Source organism: Pongo abelii, chromosome 12 (assembly GCF_028885655.2).
Source record: "Pongo abelii isolate AG06213 chromosome 12, NHGRI_mPonAbe1-v2.0_pri, whole genome shotgun sequence".
Taxonomy (NCBI): Eukaryota; Metazoa; Chordata; class Mammalia; order Primates; family Hominidae; genus Pongo; species Pongo abelii.
The window spans coordinates 39,256,037-39,276,810 of NC_071997.2; the positions used below are offsets into that span (position 1 = coordinate 39,256,037).

At 42.9% G+C, this 20,774-nt stretch overlaps 1 protein-coding gene across 15 annotated transcripts in view; it reads left to right on the plus strand.

Annotated features, from left to right (window-relative positions):
- The window catches only part of CCDC138 (coiled-coil domain containing 138), a 110,052-nt gene that overhangs the window by 73,010 nt on the left and 16,268 nt on the right, over window positions 1-20,774 (plus strand). For 9 of the 15 annotated variants that reach the window (XM_054547899.2, XM_063713553.1, XM_054547897.2 and 6 more), the window contains one exon: window positions 4,833-5,009. The exons of the other annotated variants lie outside the window; for them this stretch is intronic. In XM_054547899.2, the coding sequence (XP_054403874.1) occupies window positions 4,833-5,009 (177 nt within the window). The remainder of the gene's footprint in view (window positions 1-4,832; window positions 5,010-20,774) is intronic. 15 annotated transcript variants of the gene reach the window in all.

Genomic DNA, 20,774 nt, shown 5'->3' on the forward strand with positions numbered 1-20,774 from the left:
CCTATGCCCACCCCTTTCTACACAGACACAGCAACAATCTGATCTCTCCTTCCTTTCCCCACACTTCCTCCCCTTCTCTTCAACAAAACCGCCATCGTCCTCATGGCCCGCTCCCGATGGTCGCTGTCTCTTCGGAGCTGTTGGGTACACCTCCCAGACAGGGCAGCCGGGCAGAGGCACTCCTCACCTCCCAGACAGGGCGGCTGGGCAGAGGCGCCCCTCGCTTCCCAGACGGGGCCGCCCGGGCAGAGGCGCTCCTCTCCTCCCAGACGGGGCGGCCGGGCAGAGGCGCTCCTCACTTCCCCGACGGGGCCGCCCGGGCAGAGGCGCTCCTCGCTTCCCAGACGGGGCCGCCCGGGCAGAGGCGCTCCTCAGTTCCTCCCAGACCGGGTGGCAGCCGGGCAGAGGCGCTCCTCACCTCCCAGACGGGGCGGCCGGGCAGAGGCGCTCCTCACTTCCCCGACGGGGCGGCCGAGCAGAGGCGCTCCTCACTTCCCAGAGGGGGCGGCCGAGCAGAGGCGCTCCTCACTTCCCAGAGGGGGCAGCCGGGCAGAGGCGCTCCTCACTTCCCAGACGGGGCGGCCGGGCAGAGACGCTCCTCACTTCCTCCCAGATGGGGTGGCGGCCAGGCAGAGGCGCTCCTCACCTCCCAGACAGGGCGGCCGGGCAGAGGCGCTCCTCACTTCCCAGACTGGGCGGCCGGGCAGAGGCGCTCCTCACCTCCTAGACGGGGCGACCAGGCAGAGGCGCTCCTCACTTCCCAGACGGTGTGGCGGCCGGGCAGAGGTGCTCCTCCCTTCCCAGATGGGGCAGCCAGGCAGAGGCGCTCCTCACTTCCCAGACGGTGTGGCGGCCGGGCAGAGGTGCTCCTCCCTTCCCAGATGGGGCAGCCAGGCAGAGGCGCTCCTCACTTCCTCCCAGACGGGGTGGCGGCCAGGCAGAGGCGCTCCTCACTTCCCAGAGGGGGCGGCCGGGCAGAGGTGCTCCTCACTTCCTCCCAGACGGGGTGGCAGCCGGGCAGAGGCACTCCTCACCTCCCAGACGGGGCGGCCGGGCAGAGGTGCTCCTCATCTCCCAGACGGAGTGGCCAGGCAGAGGCGCTCCTCATCTCCCAGAGTGGGCGGCCGGGCAGAGGTGCTCCTCACTTCCTCCCAGACGGGGTGGCGGCCAGGCAGAGGCGCTCCTCACCTCCCAGACGGGGCGGCCGGGCAGAGGCACTCCTCACCTCCCAGAGTGGGCGGCCGGGCAGAGGCGCTCCTCACTTCCCAGAGTGGGCGGCCGGGCAGAGGCGCTCCTCACTTCCCAGAGTGGGCGGCCGGGCAGAGGCGCTCCTCACTTCCCATAGGGGGTGGCAGCCGGGCAGAGGCGCTCCTCACTTCCCAGAGTGGGCGGCCGGGCAGAGGCGCTCCTCACTTCCCATAGGGGGTGGCAGCCGGGCAGAGGCGCTCCTCACTTCCCAGATGGGGCAGCTGGGCAGAGGTGCTCCTCACTTCCTCCCAGACGGGGTGGCGGCCAGGCAGAGGCGCTCCTCACTTCCTCCCAGACGGGGTGGCGGCCAGGCAGAGGCGCTCCTCACCTCCCAGACGGGGCGGCCGGGCAGAGGCGCTCCTCACCTCCCAGAGTGGGCGGCCGGGCAGAGGCGCTCCTCACTTCCCAGAGTGAGCGGCCGGGCAGAGGCGCTCCTCACTTCCCAGAGTGGGCGGCCGGGCAGAGGCGCTCCTCACTTCCCATAGGGGGTGGCAGCCGGGCAGAGGCGCTCCTCACTTCCCAGATGGGGCAGCTGGGCAGAGGTGCTCCTCACTTCCTCCCAGACGGGGTGGCGGCCAGGCAGAGGCGCTCCTCACTTCCTCCCAGACGGGGTGGCGGCCAGGCAGAGGCGCTCCTCACCTCCCAGACGGGGCGGCCGGGCAGAGGCGCTCCTCACCTCCCAGAGTGGGCGGCCGGGCAGAGGCGCTCCTCACTTCCCAGAGTGGGCGGCCGGGCAGAGGCGCTCCTCACTTCCCAGAGTGGGCGGCCGGGCAGAGGCGCTCCTCACTTCCCATAGGGGGTGGCAGCCGGGCAGAGGCGCTCCTCACTTCCCAGATGGGGCAGCTGGGCAGAGGTGCTCCTCACTTCCTCCCAGACGGGGTGGCGGCCAGGCAGAGGCGCTCCTCACTTCCTCCCAGACGGGGTGGCGGCCAGGCAGAGGCGCTCCTCACCTCCCAGATGGGGCGGCCGGGCAGAGGCACTCCTCACCTCCCAGAGTGGGCGGCCGGGCAGAGGCGCTCCTCACTTCCCAGAGTGGGCGGCCGGGCAGAGGCGCTCCTCACTTCCCAGAGTGGGCGGCCGGGCAGAGGCGCTCCTCACTTCCCATAGGGGGTGGCAGCCGGGCAGAGGCGCTCCTCACTTCCCAGATGGGGCAGCTGGGCAGAGGTGCTCCTCACTTCCTCCCAGACGGGGTGGCGGCCAGGCAGAGGCGCTCCTCACCTCCCAGACGGGGCGGCCGGGCAGAGGCACTCCTCACCTCCCAGACGGGGCGGCTGGGCAGAGGCGCTCCTCACCTCCCAGAAGGGGCGGCTGGGCAGAGGCGCTCCTCACTTCCCATATGGGGTGGCAGCCGGGCAGAGGCGCTCCTCACCTCCCAGACGGGGTGGCGGCCAGGCAGAGGCGCTCCTCACTTCCCAGATAGGGCAACAGGGCAGAGGCGCTCCTCACTTCCTCCCAGACGGGGCGGCCGGGCAGAGGTGCTCCTCATCTCCCAGACGGGGCAGCCGGGCAGAGGCGCTCCTCACTTCCTCCCAGACGGGGTGGCAGCCGGGCAGAGGCGCTCCTCACATCCCAGATGATGGGCGGCCGGGCAGAGGCGCTCCTCACTTCCCAGATAGGGCGGCCGGGCAGAGGGGCTCCTCACATCCCAGACGATGGGCGGCCAGGCAGAGACGCTCCTCACTTCCTAGACGGGGTGGCGGTGGGGCAGAGGCTGTAATCTTAGCACTTTAAGAGGCCAAGGCAGGAGGCTGGTAGGTGGAGGTTGCAGAGAGCCGAGATCACACCACTGCACTCCAGCCTGAGCACCATTGAGCATTGAGTTAGCGAGACTCCGTCTGCAATCCCAGCACCTCGGGAGGCCGAGGCAGGCAGATCACTCGAGGCCAGGAGCTGGAGACCAGCCCGGTCAACACGGCGAAACCCCGTCTCCACCAAAAATACAAAAACCATTCAGGCGTGGCGGCGCGCGCCTGCAATCCCAGGCACTCGGCAGGCCAAGGCAGGAGAGTCACAGGAGCCCGAGGCAGGGAGGTTGCAGCAAGCCGAGATCCCGGCAGTACAGTCCAGCTTCGGCAACAGAGGGAGACCGAAAAAAGAAGGAGAGGGAGACTGAAAAAAGAGGGGAGAGGGAGAGGGAGAGGGAGAGGGAGAGGGAGAGGGAGAGGGAGAGGGAGAGGGAGAGGGAGAGGGAGAGGGAGAGGGAGAGGGAGAGGGAGAGGGAGAGGGAGAGGGAGAGGGAGAGGGAGAGGGAGAGGGAGAGGGAGAGGGAGAGGGAGAGGGAGAGGGAGAGGGAGAGGGAGAGGGAGAGGGAGAGGGAGAGGGAGAGGGAGAGGGAGAGGGAGAGGGAGAGGGAGAGGGAGAGGGAGAGGTACAATGTTTTTTTAAACCACAAAATTAAGTACAGTAATGTTGGTGTTCCTTGAACTAAATTCTACCAGTGGTAAAAATGGAGTGTACTATAATTGATTCAGAGGCACAGATCTTACTTTCTCAAAATAGTTGCATATGTATTTTCACTTCACACAAGTTATTCTAAACTTTTCATTCTTAATAACCAGGGTTTTAAATTACTTATTATGTAAGCTGAAACAGCAAAGAAGAAATGCAACATGAAGCTACAAAAGAGTAAATTTTAATACAGTGATTCTGTTGTACTTTCAGTATTTCATGGTGCTCTTGAGTCTTCTCCTTTAAACAGAAATCTCAGTATAAAAATTATTACTTGGATAGCATGAACGGTTTTTTTTTTTCCTCTGAATAGCATTTTGAAAGGAGAGTTTTAGAAAACTTGATTATTGTACATTAAAAGCACAAGGTAAGACTGCTGTAAGAGTAGGGACTTGGGTTGTGTAGTGTACTGAAGTGTAATGATGCAAGTATCTTACTTCATTTGCATTGATTCTGCTTAAATTAGTGCTTCCCAGTCCTGGCCTTGCAGGTTTCTCAGTCATCTGTGGGACATCTTTAAGAAAGTTTCAGGGATTCTGATTCAGGAGTCGTCACAGCGCTGGCCTGTGTAAAATCTTGCTGCCATTCTTAATGGCAGATGTATCATGAAAACTGACACACCAGAGCATATTCAATCTTCTGAAATTATCTTTTGTTTCAGCTTTACTAGGAAACAAATCCTTATTTAAAATCCATTTAGCATGTTTGTATAAATTACATTTTGAAGTAGGTAAACTTCTAGGAAGCAGCAACAAAAAAAACATAATCTTAGAAAGCTATTATAGAGATAGAAATACTAAGTTTTTGGAAGCATGTAGTAGTTATCAAATATGGAAAAAAACATTTGTGATACTAATAAGCATTGTTTTTCTTCCTTAGTATTAACAAATGGGGCTTATTTGTTATTTTGATGATAAAACATGAAAATTCTAAATGAAATTTACCACATCATAATGTCTCCTCTCTCCCTCCCCATTTGAGTTCTGACAAATTAGTTAGAATCTAAATTTAGACTGTGATCTCTTATTTAATTTTTGTCTTTTGAGTTTGTTAATGACATTGCTTTTTTACCTTCTGTTTCTGATTGACACCTAGACTAGCAAAACTGCAGTTGATTGTACATAACTATTTTCCAGCTGATTACCTGGCTCAGGCATTTGATTCTCTTTGTTTGGACTTGAAGACAGAAGAAGGAAAAACCTTGTTTTTGGAGTATCAGGCTGTTCCAGTAATATTAAGTCATCTAAGAATATCCAGTAAAGGACTCCTGTCTAATGTTATTGATAGTTTGCTCCAGATGACGGTGGAATCTAGTAAGTTTTTAAGTTCTATACGTGTAAAGAAAGCAGGATGATTTTTCTGTCTTTATCTTGTCTGCATGTATAACTCCACATATCAGATACTATTGCTTTTTTTTTTTTGAGATGGAGTCTCGCTTTGTCTCCAAGCTGGAGTGCAGTGGCACGATCTCAGCTCACTGCAACGTCTGACTCCCTGGTTCAAGCAATTCTGCCTCAGCCTCCCGAGTAGCTGGGATTACAGGCACATGCCACCATACCCAGCTAATTTTTGTATTTTTAGTAGAGACGAGGTTTCACCGTGTTGGCCAGGATGGTCTCTATCTCCTGACCTCGTGATCGGGCAGCCTCGGCCTCCCAAAGCACTGGGATTACAGGCGTGAGCTACTGCGCCCGGACTATTGCATTTTTAAATGCTTAAAAATATTTTTGATGCTATTTAATTGAGTCATTAATAACATCACTAAAAAATTAAGTAACTTCTTCAGGGATTCGCCAGCTAAACACAAGTAGAACTGAGACTTAAAGCCACATCTCTGACTCTAGACATAAGGCTTGTTCTACCACAGCACTGTAACTAGGTTTTCCAGGTTTATTTCTTCTCCTGTCCCAAAATGTCCTATATTGTCTGATATATTTTTTCAACGTTTTTAGCTATTTGTAACTGTTAAAATATTGGACTTATAGTTGATGACTAGCTACCTAGATTAGTAATCTTGGAGTTGTGTATTTCAGTTTACTAATGTAAGGAGTAGAATGAAAAGTGAAAAGTTAGTGAACTGAGGGATCCAGTATTAAGTGCCTAGATGCCCAACTTGTTTCACAGGGATTTTTCTTTTAATGAGAAAAACAAAAATCATACCAGATGCAAATGTGTATTCATTAGAAAGAAATCTTTCTGAATATGACAGAGATGACATCTTTCTCGTTGTCAAAGGAAAACAAAATTTTATGAAATAATTGACCTGCTTGGGTGAAATGACATCGTGGTACTGCAAATGCAAATTTGAAAAAAAGTCTATTAGATGAGATAGTCAACAGTCAGTCACATTTGTTTACCATTGTTCAGGTTACTCTCAAATTCAGCCAGGTGCAGTGGCTCATGCCTGTAATCCCAGCACTTTGGGAGGCCAAGGCGGGCAGATCACTGGAGATCAGGAGTTCAAGGCCAGCCTGGCCAACACGGTGAAACCCCATCTGTACTAAAAATATAAAAATTAGCCGGGCATGGTGGTGTGCGCCTGTAATGCCAGCTACTCAGGATGCTGAGGCAGGAGAATCACTGGAACCCAGGAGGTGAAAGTTGCAGTGAGCCAAGATCGTGCCACTGTACTCCAGCCTGGGTGACAGAGTAAGTCTCCATCTCAAAAACAAACAAACAAAAAAAACAAAACACCAACGCTGTGCCCTTGTTGTTCAAATCAAGTAAATAAGCAGCATCTAATGGTGATCACTACTAAAGCTGTATTGTTTTTAGTGATGCGAAAATTTTGGAAGTTTGGAAATGGGTGAATCTTTGATGATGTCTGACTGAAGAGCATTTACTTGCTTGAATTTTAATGTAAATTCAGTACCTGTTGGTCAGCCAGTACAATTTATTAGAGCGAGGAAAGATTGATCAAAGTGTAGCAAATACTTCTTTAGCTGTTGGTTTTTCATTTTTCTAGGTTTGAGATTAGAAACCCGTTTTACCATATATTTAATTTTCTCGTGCTATTTTTTTCTTTTTTTTTAAATTTTAGATTTAGGGAGTACCTGTGCAGGTGTGTTACATGGATTTATTGTGTGATGCTGAGGTTTGGGCTTCAACTGAACTCGTCACTTAGGATAATGGCATCCAGCTGCATCCATGTTGCTGCAAAGAACATTATTTCATTATTTTTTTATGGTTGCGTCGTATTCCATGGTGTATATGTACCACATTTTCATTATCTGATCCACCATTGATGGGCACCTAGGTTGATTCCACATCTTTGCTATTTTGAATACAGCTGCTGCAATAAGCATGAGAGTGCAGGTATCTTTTTGGTAGAACAATTTCATTTCCTTTGTGTATATACCCAGTAATAGGATTGCTGAATCGAATGGCAGTTCTGTTTGACTTTAATAATAGCCATTCTGACTAGTGTGAGATGGCATCTCATTGTGGTTTTGGTTTGCATTTCTCTGATGATTAGTGATGTTGAGCATTTTTTAATGTATTTGTTGGCTACTTGTATGTCTTCTTTTGAGAAGTATCTGTTCATGTCCTTTGCCCACTTTTTAACGGGGTTGCTTTTTCTCATTGATTTGTTTGAGTTCCTTGTAGATTCTGGATATTAGTCCTTTGTTGGATGCAGAATTTGCAAATATTTTCTCCCATTCTATAGGTTATCTGTTTACTCCGTTAATAGTTTCTTTTGCTATGCCAAAGCTCTTTAGTTTAAGTAGGTCCCACTTGTCAATTTTTATTTTTATTGCATTTGCTTTTGAGGAGTTTGTCATAAATTTTTTGCCTAGGCCAATGTCCGGAAGAGTATTTCCTAGATTTTCTTCTAGGATTTTTATAATTTGACATCTTTCATTTAAATCTTTGTTCCATCTTGAGTTAATTTTTGTGTATTGTGATTTTCTTTGTTGAAAATCAGTTGGTTGTAGGTATGTGGTTTTATTTCTGGTTTCTCTGTTCTGTTCCATTGGTCTATGTGTCTCTTTATATACCAGTACCATGGTGTTTGGTTACTATAGCCTTGTAGTATAGTTTGAAGTCAGATAACATGATGCTTCCAGCTTTGTTCTTTTTGCTTAAGTTTGTTTTGGCTATTTGGGCTCTTTCTTGGTTCCATATGAATTTTCAAATTTTTTTTTTCTAATTCTGTGAAGAATAATGTTGGTAATTTGGGCAATATAACCATTTAAATGATCTTAATTCTTCCCAATCCTTGAGCATGGAATGTTTTTCCATCTGTTTATGTCATCTGTGATTTCCTTTAGTAGTGTTTTATAGTTCTCCTTGTAGAGATATTTCACCTTCCTGGTTAGATGTATTCCTAAGTATCTTGTGTGTGTGTGGTTGTTGTAAATAGGATTGTGCCCTTGATTTGGTTTTCAGCTTGAATGTTATTGGTGTATAGAAATGCTTCTGATTTTTTTTTTCTTAAATATGTTGTTTTGATGTAAGCTACTGATTTTTGTACATTGAATTTGTATCTTCAAACTTCACTGAAGTCATGTTTCAGGTCTGGGAGTCTTTTGGCAAGATCTTCAGGGTTTTCTAGGTATAGAATCCTATTGTCAGTGAACAGAGATAACTTGTCTTCCTCTTTGGATGCCTTTTATTTCTTTCTCTTGGCCAATTGCTCTTGCTAGGACTTTAGTACTTTGTTGAAGGAGTGGTGAAAGTGGACATACCTGTTTTGTTCCAGATTTTGGGGGAAACCCTTTCAACTTTTCCCCATTAAATATGATATTGACTGTAGTTTTGTCATAAATGACTCTTATTATTTCAATGCCTAGTTTGTTGAGGTTTTTTTTTTTTTTTTATCCTAAAGAGATGTTGGATTTTATCTCATGTTTTTTCTGCATCTAGGGGTTTTTGTTTTTAATTCTCTTTTTACATTTACTGATTTGCGTACATTGAATCATCCTTGCATCTGAGGAATAAAGTCCACTTGATCGTGGTGGATTACCTTTTTGATGTGCTACCAGGTTCCGTTTGCCAGTATTTTGTTGAGGATTTTTGCTTCTGTGTTGATCAGGGATGTTGGCCTATAGTTTTCTACTTTTGTTGTGTCTTTGCCAGATTTTGGCATCAGGATGATACTGGGTTTTGGCATGAGTTAGGGAGGAGTCCCTCCTCCTCGATATTTTGGAATAGTTTCAATAGAATTGGTATCAGCTCTTCTTTGTTCATCCGGTAGAATTTGGCTGTGAATCCATCTGGTCCAGGACTTTTTTTTTTTTTTTTGGTTGGTAAGGTAAGGATTCAATTTTGATTCAATTTTGGAGCTCAATACTGGTCTGTTCAGGGTTTCAATTTCTTCCTGATTCAATGTTGAGAGGTTGTATATTTCTGGGTAATTATCCATTTCCTCTAGATTTTCTAGTTTATGTGCATAGAGATGTTCATAGTAGTCTCCGAGGATTTTTTTTTTTTGAATTTATTTCTGTGGGGTTAGTTACAATGTCACCTTTGTCATTTCTGATTGTGTTTATTGGGATCATCTCTCTTTTTTTCTTTGTTGATCTAGTTAGTGGTTTATTGATCTTGTTTATCCTTCCAAAAAAACACTTTTTCATTTCGTCAATCGTTATATAGTTCTTTTAGTCTCAACTTCATTTAGTTCTGCTCTGTTTTTATTATTTCTTCAGCTAGCTTTGGATTTAATTTGTTCTTGTTTTTCTAGTTCCTGTAGGTGTGACATTAGGTTAATTTGAGATTTTTCTTTTTTATGTAGACATTTAGCACTATAAACTTTCTTCCTTTTTTTTTTTTTTGAGATGGAGTCTCGCTCTGTCACCCAGGCTGGAGTGCAGTGGCACGATCTTGGCTCACTGCAACCTCCGCCTCCTAGGTTCAAGCGATTCTTCTGCCTCAGCCTCCTGAGTAGCTGGGACTACAGGTACACACCGCCACACCCAGCTAATTTTTGCATTTTTAGTAGAGACAGGGTTTCACCATATTGTCCAGGCTGGTCTCGAACTCCTGACCTCCAGTGATCCGCCCACCTCGGCCTCCCAAAGTGCTGGGATTACAGGCATATGCCACCGCGCCCAGCCTAAACTTTCTTCTTAACACTGTTTTTACTGTATCCTACAGATTTGGTGTGTTATATCTTGATTTTCACTGTTTGAAAGAATTTTTTTTATTCTGCCTTAATTTTGTTGTTTACCCAAAAGTCATTCGGGAGTAAATTCTTTAGTTTTCATGTGTTTGTATGTTTTTGAGATTTCTTCTTTGTATTGATTTCTATTTTTATTCCACTATAGCCCAAGAGGATTCTTGGTATGATTTCAGTTTTGATTTGTTTTTTTTTGATTTGTTGAGACTTTCCTGAGCATGTGGTCAGTCATAGAGTATGTTTCACATGCAGATGAGAAGAATATATATTCTGTGGTTGTGGGAATGACCCATGCCACTTAAAAAAAAAAAAAAACAGGAAAAAGTTGCTGCAAAAGAAATCTCGATGGAATTTATTTGCAAATGGGTTATCTTACCTTACTATATGGGCATTGGTGACCAGCCGTGTGAGGTGCCATGTTTCAAAGCGTTGTGTTTACAGTGCTCTAGGGAATGCAGAGCTTCCTCAGAGGTCTTCACAGGCTGGGAGGTGGTGTCAGTGGGCCTAACTCCAAGTGCCTGTGACTGGTTCCCATTGCATATGATGGAGGATTTTGGATTTTCAGATTAGGGATGTTCAACCTGTATAATGTGGTGATTACAGTTAATAACAAGTATATTACATACTTGAAAATTGCTAACAGAGTACATTTTAAATGTTATCACCACAACAAAGCAAATATGTGAGGTAATGGATGTGTTATTTAGCTTGATTTAGCCATTCCACAATGTTTACATACTACATGATATTGAAATATATTGTACATGGTAAAGATATATAATTTTCATTTAATTAAAAAACCAACAAATATCCCAGAAAAATATATCTTTGCTATCAAAAGATACATAACTATTTTGTATTTTTTTTCTACAAACGGTTTTCTTGATGTTGGCCATCTTTTGTTTTTTTTATGTGGCTAGATACTAGTGCATATACAGTTGCATATTTGCAAGTAGGCTATGTTTATCTGTTTAAAATGCAAGAAAATCCTAGGAAATATTACAAGGACGTACTTGAGTTGTTCTGTTTAAATTCTGTGTGTCAATTTGGGTAAAAAATAATAAAGATAACAAAGAATCATCAAAAACTTTGGACTATACTCCAGGCATTAAACTTGTTCTGCACATCTAGAACTTACTTCTGAACATATCCATATTGTTTAGTTGCAATATTAGGTTGTTAATTTGATATCTTTCTATCTGATGCAGGTACTGTTTTTCATTGACAAGTTTTTCTTGATTTGAGCAACATAATTTCTTCCCTTTTCGCTGTTTTAAATGTATTCAATCATTCTATTATGTTTTTTATTATTTAGGAGATTAAAGGAAGGATAATTTCAATGAAATTATAGGTGCAATATTTCTAACAAAGCACCAACCTAATCCTACATACATATCATCTGTTTTCTCAGTTACAAGCTTTCACATGGAAAAATTCCCTTTAGGAAATACAATGGGAAGGTTTATTTTTAATAACTGAAGAATATACAACTATAGCAAAGGGTGTGCTGTATTTTAGATGTGTGGTGTTTTCAAAAAACATCAGAGAAGCCAGTGTAGCTGAAGCAGAGTTAGTGAGGGCAGAGAAGTAGAAGAATCAGGAAACAAGCTGGGGTGCTCATTGGGAAGAGCTTTGTTGGGCATCATCAAGACTTGGGAATTTTTATGTAGTAAAACTCCTAGATATTTTTCTTTCTATTCTGGTTTGTTGACTTTAATGTTAGGAGCTTTTAAATATATTTCTACATAACCTTTGTTTTTAATTATTGCTTAATATTTCATTACGTTTATCATCATTATTTATTAAGGCAATTGAGTTTTATGAAATTGGATAAGAAAATTGATTCATTGGCATTCTTTCCCAGCACAAAAGAGCTTTGAAGTTGTTCTTGGTCAGCCACTTCAGGGATATGTGGCACAGGGACCTAATGAACTAACAGTTCCTTCTGTAACTTCTGAAGTCTACTTAATAGTCAATTAATGAGCACTTTTAGCCATATATTTGCTACTGGTCTCTGAATGCTGCCAGATTTACAGCTCTATTAAAAGCTACATAAGCACTTAAATGATTGGTTTGCATCCCCTTGTTTGACACTGTTAACAGAATCTCTGTTTCTAAGATGAAAGGCTGGTCTTTCTCATGTGTAACACTGGACAATAATAGATGATGCGTTACGCTAGTGTGTAACACTAGTGAGCCCTTCTTGGTCAACTTTTAAGTTTGTGTTATATAGCATATTTTGAGGAAACCCATTCTCATATTTTGTGGAAAAAAACATTGCATATGATGGGGGATAAAATCTAACCCACCAATTAGTGTGGTAGAAAAAGCTAAGAAAGCAAATAATTAAATATCCAGATGATGAACACGCTATTTTTATTTATTTATTAAAAAAAGATTAAAGTTCTCTAGCTATTTAACTTAAGGAATTATTTTTAACAAAATTGTATTTATTGTTTAAAAGGTAACACATTCAAGGCCAGGTGTGGTGGCCTATGCCTGTAATCCCAGCACTTTGGAAGGCTTAGGAGGGAGGACTGCTTGATCCCAGGAGTTTAAGACCATCCTGGGCAACATAGTAAGGCCCATCTCTACAAAAAAATTAAAAAATTAGCCAGGCACGGTGGCTCACGCCTGTAATCCCAGCACTTTGGGAGGCCAAGGCGGGCAGATCACGAGGTCAGGAGATCGAGACCAGCCTGGCTAACATGGTGAAACTCTGTCTCTACTAAAAATACAAAAAGCCAGGCGTGGTGGCACACGCCTGTAGTCCCAGCTACTCGGGAGGCTGAGGGAGGAGAATCACTTGCACCCAGGAGGCGGAGGTTGCAGTGAGTTGAGAGCGTGCCTCTGCACTCCAGCCTGGGCGACAGAGCGAGACTCCATCTCAAAAAAAAAAAAAAAATTAGCCTGGAGTTCAACGTTGTACTGAGCTATTAACATGCCACTGCACACCAGCCTGGGCAAGAGTGAGGCCCTGTTTTAAGAAAATAAATAAATAGTAACACATTCACATATGTCATAATTTCAAAAGTACAAAAGTGAAAAGTCTGCCTTCATTTACTGTTTCCCTCCCTGGAGGGAACAACTGCAGACACACACACACACACACACACACACAAATACATACGCATTTTTACTTTTTCCTTTTTATCACAGGAATGCTACTAAGTTTTATATATATTTTATATATATATAATATATATTATAGTCAGCATTATATCTTGAAGATCTTCTTATGTAAATGCATAATTTCTTCAATTAAAATTCATTCATTTAAGCAGACCACGATTGATGGACATTTTGGCTGTCTCTAGTCTTTGGCTAATATAAACAGTGCTTCTGTGAATAACCGTATACAAAACTTAAGTGTGTACATGTGGGAACTTATTTGGTAGTAGTGATTTCGAATTCTCTGTCAGTTAATTGATATATCTCCATTTTATTAGGATTAGTTTCTAGGGATTCATCTCTTTGTCTTTTGGGGAAAATATTTCCTTGTTTCTTCTTTTTCCTTGACATTCTCTGTTGATGTTTTTGTGCCATAGACAAAATAATTACCTCTCTTAGTCTTCATGGTCTGGACTCATTCTGGAGAAGACCCTCATCAATCAGCCCTGACAGAAATTCTGGGATCTTTCAAACCTTCATGCCAGTCCTATCCACTTTCTTTGTTCTTAATAGTCCCTAGGCATCTAGAATATTTCAGGTCCCTTCAGCTTCTGAGACCATGGAGACTGAAGCCATTTTCCTCAGGCAGTCCCCATTTAAGGTGAGTGGTTGGACACATGGTACTCTCCTATCCATTCCCAGCTAGAAGCTAAAGAGCTGGGGTTTTTGCCTGCTTACTCTGTGATGAGCCAGAGGTAGAGGGTGGGGTGGCTATAGTGATCAACACCCCAAATTGCCATGAGTGGCCAGAGTTTGTTGGGTTCTGTCAGTGCTCCAAGACAGGGTAGACATAAACCAGTTTTCTGGGTAGTTCCTAGAAAACTTTGGACATTAGACACATAGGGTACCTCTTTCTCTTCCTGGGGAGAAGCTAGGAGCTGGGGGATTTTGTTCCTGTCTTATGGAGCTATGCCAGAGGATTATGGTAGCAGGGTATCTGAATTGACTTACTGGCTTTGATGTGACTGGTTTCACACTTACTGGGATGCAGGAGCCTCTTAAAGTTTCTGGATTTCACAGAAAGGGAATTCGGCGATGGGGATTGTTGTGGAATCAGTTTGCTTGCTGGAAGAAGGAAGGTCCAGGAGTCCTCTTCTGCCATCTTGATGATGTCATCCCTTCTGCCTCCCTTTTATAAGAATACTTGTGATTGTAGTTAGACCCAGTTAAGTGATCCAGGATTATCACCTCCATCTCAGTATCTCTTATTTAATCACATCTGCAAAGCATTTGTCTTGTAAGCTAACATTCACAGGTTCCCATGATGGGGATGTGGACATCTTTTGGGGGAACCATCATTCAGCCTACCACACTAGTCTTTCATTTTTCTCTCCTCATCAATTTGAGAATTCTCTTGGTACTAGTTTACATGTGTATCTGCTGCATTTAGGGTATTCCATTATGGTATGCTTGTACCATTAGTGGTCAAATGGTACAAGCATTTGACCACTTCCTTATGTCTTACAGCGCAGTTATCCTCAAGTATTGACACATTGAAATGATTAAAATAGGCCAGGCGTGGTGGCTCACGCCTGTAATCCCAGCACTTTGGGAGGCCAAGGCAGGTGGATCACGAGGTCAGGAGTTTGAGACCAGCCTGGCCAAGATGGTGAAACCCCGTCTCTACTAAAAATACAAACATTAGCTGGATGCGGTGACGGGCGCTTATAATCCCAGTTACTCGGGAGACTGAGGCAGGAGAATTGCTTGAACCCGGGAGGCGGAGGTTGCAGTGAGCCGAGATCACGCCACTGCACTCCATCCTGGGCGACAGAGTAAGACTGTCTGGAAAAAAAAAAAAAAAAAAAAAAAAAAAAAAGGAAAGAAATGATTAAAATATTACATTATAAATTCCCTTTTCCTCCCCTGTATTATAAATAGTGCATTATATTGATTAAAAAGACACATGTAAATAGATTATATTGTTATATTGTTTATGGTTATTTTTAGGATAATAAAAAGGGGAATTATAAAATATTTATTATGAAAAGATTCTACTGAGTCACTGGGTTGAGAACTGTTGCACTAGCTCAGCTATGTTTTTATATATATGTATAATTTATATAAATAGACAGGAAACCTGGGGCTCTGAGAAATTAAGTGACTTATTTAATGTCACAGGGCTAGGGCCAGGGCAGTGATGAGAGGAATAACTAAGTCTTTTAGAAGAAGAAGAGGTGGACACAAGAGAGAAGCTCCCCGCTGGAAGCTAGAACTCCAGAACTGAGAGATTCCAGAGTGGGAATTACTGGCAGCACTAATGTGTCTTTAGGAATTGAAAAAGCAAGCAAGAAAGAAAAAAATAAAAGTCTTGAAATTCTCTCAGGAATGAGAAGTAGAAGGAACAACATGGTTCAAAACTGGGAAAATGGCAGACTAGGAAGTTTACTTGGGGAGTTGTTAGTTATGAATATGGATTACCCTGCTCCAAGAGCGCCTTTGTCCCTGGACTAGCACTCCCCTCCCCAAGCCTTTGGCAAGTTCCTACTCATCTTTCAAGAAATAGCTCATCTTGAGTGCATTTCACACCATTCCTCCTTCCAAAAAGGAATGAGGGTGGACTTGAAAAAGAATACCGAAGAGGAAAATTCGTTTGGGTGTTTTTCAAAGACTACCTAAGTCTGTTCATACTATTGCTTTTTTTTTTCTTTTTAAATATTTCTTTACCCTTATCCAGTTTGAGGGATGGGCAACTGAAGGATTTTGGTTGGTATTGAATGTTGCTGTGTTATGTTCCAGCTTTTGAGTCATCAGAACTGGAATGAAAGCCTTACTAACTAGACATCATACATTTTTGTCCCGTGTAATAAATAGCATGTTACTATCTGGGAGCTGAGGTGAGTTTTCTTTAAAAAATGATTTTATTCTGATTACCCTTGCCTTAGAATTCTGAAAAGATTAAAATAGCTCTTATCTGAGGAACCTGGATTCTGAGCATTTAAACTGGAAAAATGTTCTAGTCAGTTATCGACAGGCTGATGACTAACATATATGGACATAATCATTACCAAAGAGTGTGCTGACTTGTTGACAGCGTGTACTTTTAAAAAATGTATAACCGCTGTAGGAGATGTTGGCAGATAAATAATTCTCTTGGGAGATTTCGGTATTGACTTTTAAATTAATAAAAATTACATTTATTTTCTTACGTTACCCGCAATAGATTTTTGTCAGATATCATATTAGTATAGTATTGGTGCAGGGAGTCCGTGGTGCCCCTTTTTCCTTATTACTGAAAGTAACTTGTAGCTGAGGTTGGTTATGTCTTCAGGTAATCTTTCTCAAATTGAAGATTTAAATACTTTCCACCAAGCTTATTAACTATAAATTTATGTAAAATATTGTGACTCAACAAAAGCACTGAAAAATTTGTTTCAAGAAATAACTTAGACCCTTGCAGCAGAGACTGTGGATTGGCTCCCCCATCATCATTCTCACCTCTTTCTACCTCACCTGCCTCTCTTCTAGAGACTATAACACCTAAAAACTTTCTCCTCCAGCCTTTCATTGCTGGCAGGGTAGCTACATGCTTGACACACATGAGGCCAGTAAGATGGAAACTAGAAGTCTGCTGAGAGTTTCTGGGAAACCTTTTGCTTTTCTTCTGAAGAAGAACAGATATAATTGGCACTCGTTCCCATACTGTCCTCCTTTTTTGCTTTGTTATGTAGAGCCTTTGACCATGACACATAAAAATAAATACTAAGGACATTTTCATGAGAAAACTTGAAGAAAAAAAAGCTAAGGATTTTGGGGCAGAAACAAAGAATCTGGGTTTCTGATGATGTTGTCTTGCACCTGAATTGGTTTCATGAAGTGCCTACCTTTTGTGAAAGAAAAAAATGAAATTTTTTTCTATTTGATTAAGCTATAAGTTGGATTTTCTCTACATTCCCAGCTGAATTAACACAGACTATACTTCATACTTGGAGTGGGTTTTATTTTACTTTATAAAAATTTTGTTTTGTTTCCTTAAAGAAATTTTTTTTTTCATAATATTGTACATGCTCAAGCAGAGCAAAATTCAAACATTAGCAAAATGGCTGACTAGGATGTTGCAGATGCTTGTTTCCCCACAGAAACATCAAATAAATAGCTACAGACTGACTAAAATAACTTTGTAGGAACTATGGAAACCAGTCAGAGATCTGTGGCAACCCAGCAAATGCCCAATCAAGAAAAAGCCACTTGCAAAATGATAGGACATTCTGTGATAATTTTACTCACCCTTACCCTACTCTATCTCTGGCACAGTGCAGCACAAAGAGAAGTAAATGGCCCAGTTCTCCATTCCCTTCCTCAGGAGAGAAGGATTCGAGCAGGACTAGTTTGAGGCATTCTTGCCTATCAGTGGGTTGCCCAAGAGACTGGTTTCAGACTCGCCTCGTTCAGAGCACATACAGGGAATGCGGCATGGTTTGAATCTCAGGCTGAGGGCCAAGGAAGGCAGTGGTGGGCACCATAGCACATGAAAACTACAGGGAGACTACAGACCTCTGGATGTGTAGGAGGAAGAGGTTATGCACAGAGGAATACCATACAATATCTAAGGCCTTCAGAAGAAGCTTGGGTGAGATTCTGGGAAATTAAGACATTTACAGGCAGCCAGAGGAAACAAGAAAAAAAAAAAAAAAAACAGCATACACAGGCCCAGACAGGATGCATGCCCAGAAAAGACCTGAGATGACCTTAAGCACACTCCCTACACCGTTCCCAAGGCTCAGGTGCTTGATAAGTAGTGAAGGTCTTTCATGTCAGTCTTCAAAGACTGGAAGGGGTGGTTTTTTCAAATGTCAAATTTTCAGCAAAAAAATCATAGAACACGCAAAGAAAGGAAGAAACCTGGCTCATCCAAAGGAACAAAATAAATCTTCAGAAACTATTCTGTAAAGACACACAAATTAATTGGATTTGCTCAGAAAAGACTTTAAAACAACTATCTTAAATATGCTCAATGAGCTAATGAGAAATAATGAAATCAGGGAAATGATCCATGAACAAAATTTCTGTCAACAAAGAAACAAATTATTTAAAAGAACCAAATTCTGGAACTGGAAAATACAGTAGCTGAATTGAAAAATTTACTAGAAGGGTTCAACAGCAGACTTGAACAGGCAAAAGAAAGAATCAGTGAACTTGAAGGCAAGTTATTTGAAATGATCAAGTCTGAGGAGCAAAATCAAAGAAAAAAGAAAAGTGAACAGAGTCTGAAGGACTTATGCAATACCATCAGGCAGACCAATTGATGCATTACTGGAGTCCAGAAGGAGAAAAAAGAGAAAGGGTGGAAAGATAATTTAGAGAAATAATAGCTGAAAACTTATCAAATTTGAGGAAGTTTGGCTCAACAAATCAAAGAAACTCAAGGAATCCACGTTTGATAAACCCAGAGTCCGACATCAAGACACATTATCATGAAACTGTCAAAAGTAAAAGACAAAGAGTGTCTGCAAAGCAACAAAAGTAAATGTGGTATGTACATACAGTAGAATATTATTCAGTCTAAGAAATGAAATTCTGATACATGCTACAGAATGGATGAACCTGGAAGACATTATGCTAAATGAAATAAGCCAGGCACAAAAGGATATATCTTGTATGATTCCTCTTATATGAGGTGCCTGGAGTAGAGAAATAAGTAGATTGGTGATTGTCAGGTGTTGGAGAAGAGGGAAATGGGAAAATTAAAGTTATTGTTTAATGTGTGCAGTTTCAGAAGAAGATGGAAAAAGCTCTGGAGATGGATGGTTGCACAGTAATGTGAATTTACTTAATACCACAGAACTGAAAACTTAAAAATGGTTAAAATGATGTGTTATGCATGTTTAACACCAATTTAAAGAACGAATATAAATAAACTTTTAGAACTCAAAAAATTGAAATGAACCTCATTATTTAGAAATAGCCATCATTAATGTTAGGTGAACATTATTTTAGACACGTTCCTATGGTTGTGTTCACATGAAAAGATGGATAAATGGATAAATAGAAGGAAATACTTTTACAGAAATGGCATGCGTTATACATGTTATTTAATGAAATAGTATTCAACAGGAAAAATAAAATGGTTAGAGTCATAAATTTTTAAAAATATAAGTTCCTGGCCAGGCATGGTGTCTCATGCTTGTAATCCCAGCACTTTGGGAGGCTGAGGTGGGCAGATCTCTTGAGGTCAGGAGTTCAAGCCCAGCCTGGCCAACATGATGAAACCCCGACTCTACTTAAAAAAAAAAAAAATAGAAAAATTAACTGGGCATGATGGTGTGTGCCTGTGATCCCAGTTACTCAGGAGGCGAGGCAGGAGAATCCCTTGAACCCAGAGGGAGGAGGCTTCAGTGAGCCGAGATTGTGCCACTGCACTCCAGCCTGGGCAACAAAGCAAGACTTCAGCTCCAAAAAAAATAAAAAGTTCCTTCTGTTAAAAAAGCAAGATAAAAAACATTGTCCCATTTTTTGTACATTGTTTATGTTGGTAAAATATTCATAACATAAAATTTACCATTTTAACCATTTTTTAATTGCATACCCTATTTAAATACTGTGTTCTACACAGAATTGATTGACTTCCAGCCTGAAAGATGAAATACATACTGCTAATGTATTGCACTTTTCATCTTCCCTGCCTCCACTTTCTAATTTTTAAAAGTGATATTGCTATTTTTATAGTCATAGTATATAGTTTTACCTTTTGTTTTGTGACCACAATTTCCACATTTGCTACATAACTAGCTTTATTTTCTCTAGTTTTACGATTAATTATATTCAGTGATCAAGACTAGTCCTTTTACTGTGGCTTCTCCATGTCTTTGTTCTTAATTTTGAATGATCTTTTAATTCCCCTCTCACACATACTTTGCCCTACTTCCCTCCACCAATTTAAAGAGGTACTTCATGTTTGAGAATGCCTGAGGCTTTTATACTTAACCAGATCTTGGCTGAGTGGTTTTTAATCTCTTTTGCTTTTGTTCAGAACTTAGTAAATAAACATTGCTCTGTTGTCTTCAGGCATTCATTGTTGCCTCAGAGAATTCAGAGAAGAGTCTGATCATTTCCTCTTCTTCCCTCCTCCTCCTCGTCCCCCCACCATAGCATTCTGCCATTGGCGCCCAAAATTTATGTCCTTCTCATACGCAGAATACATTCATTCCATCCCAGTACCCCAAAATTCTTAACTCGTTCCACCACCAACTAAGAAGTCTAAAGTCCAGAGTTTAACCTAATATCATTTAAATCAGATGTGGATGAGGCCAGTTTTTCTTAAGCTGTGAGCCTGTGAAATGAAACAGGTTATGTGCATTCGAAACACAGTGGTGGGACAGGCATAGCACAGACATTTCCATTCCAAAAGGGAAAAATAGGAAGAAAGGAATGATAGAAAAATCCCAAGCAAGTCTTAAAACCAGCAAGGCAAACAGCATTAAATCTTAAGGCTCAAGAATAATCTTTGATTCCATGTCCTGCCTCTGGACACATTGGGGTAGGACTTGCGTTGCTATAAAGGGATACCTGAGACTGGGTAATTTATAAAGAAAAGAGGTTTTATTTTGTCTCATGGTACTGCAGGCTGTACAGGAAGCATGGTGCTGCCATCTGCTTCTGGTGAGGGTCTCAGGAAGCTCACAATCATGGTAGAAGTCAGCAAGGAGCCAGCAAGTTACATGGAAGAGCAGGAGCAGGAAAGAGGAGGGAGGTGCCACATCCTCTTTAACAAGCAGATTGCATGTGAACTCACTTATCACCAAGGGCATGATGCTGAGCTATTCATTGAGGGATCCACCCTAGTGATCCA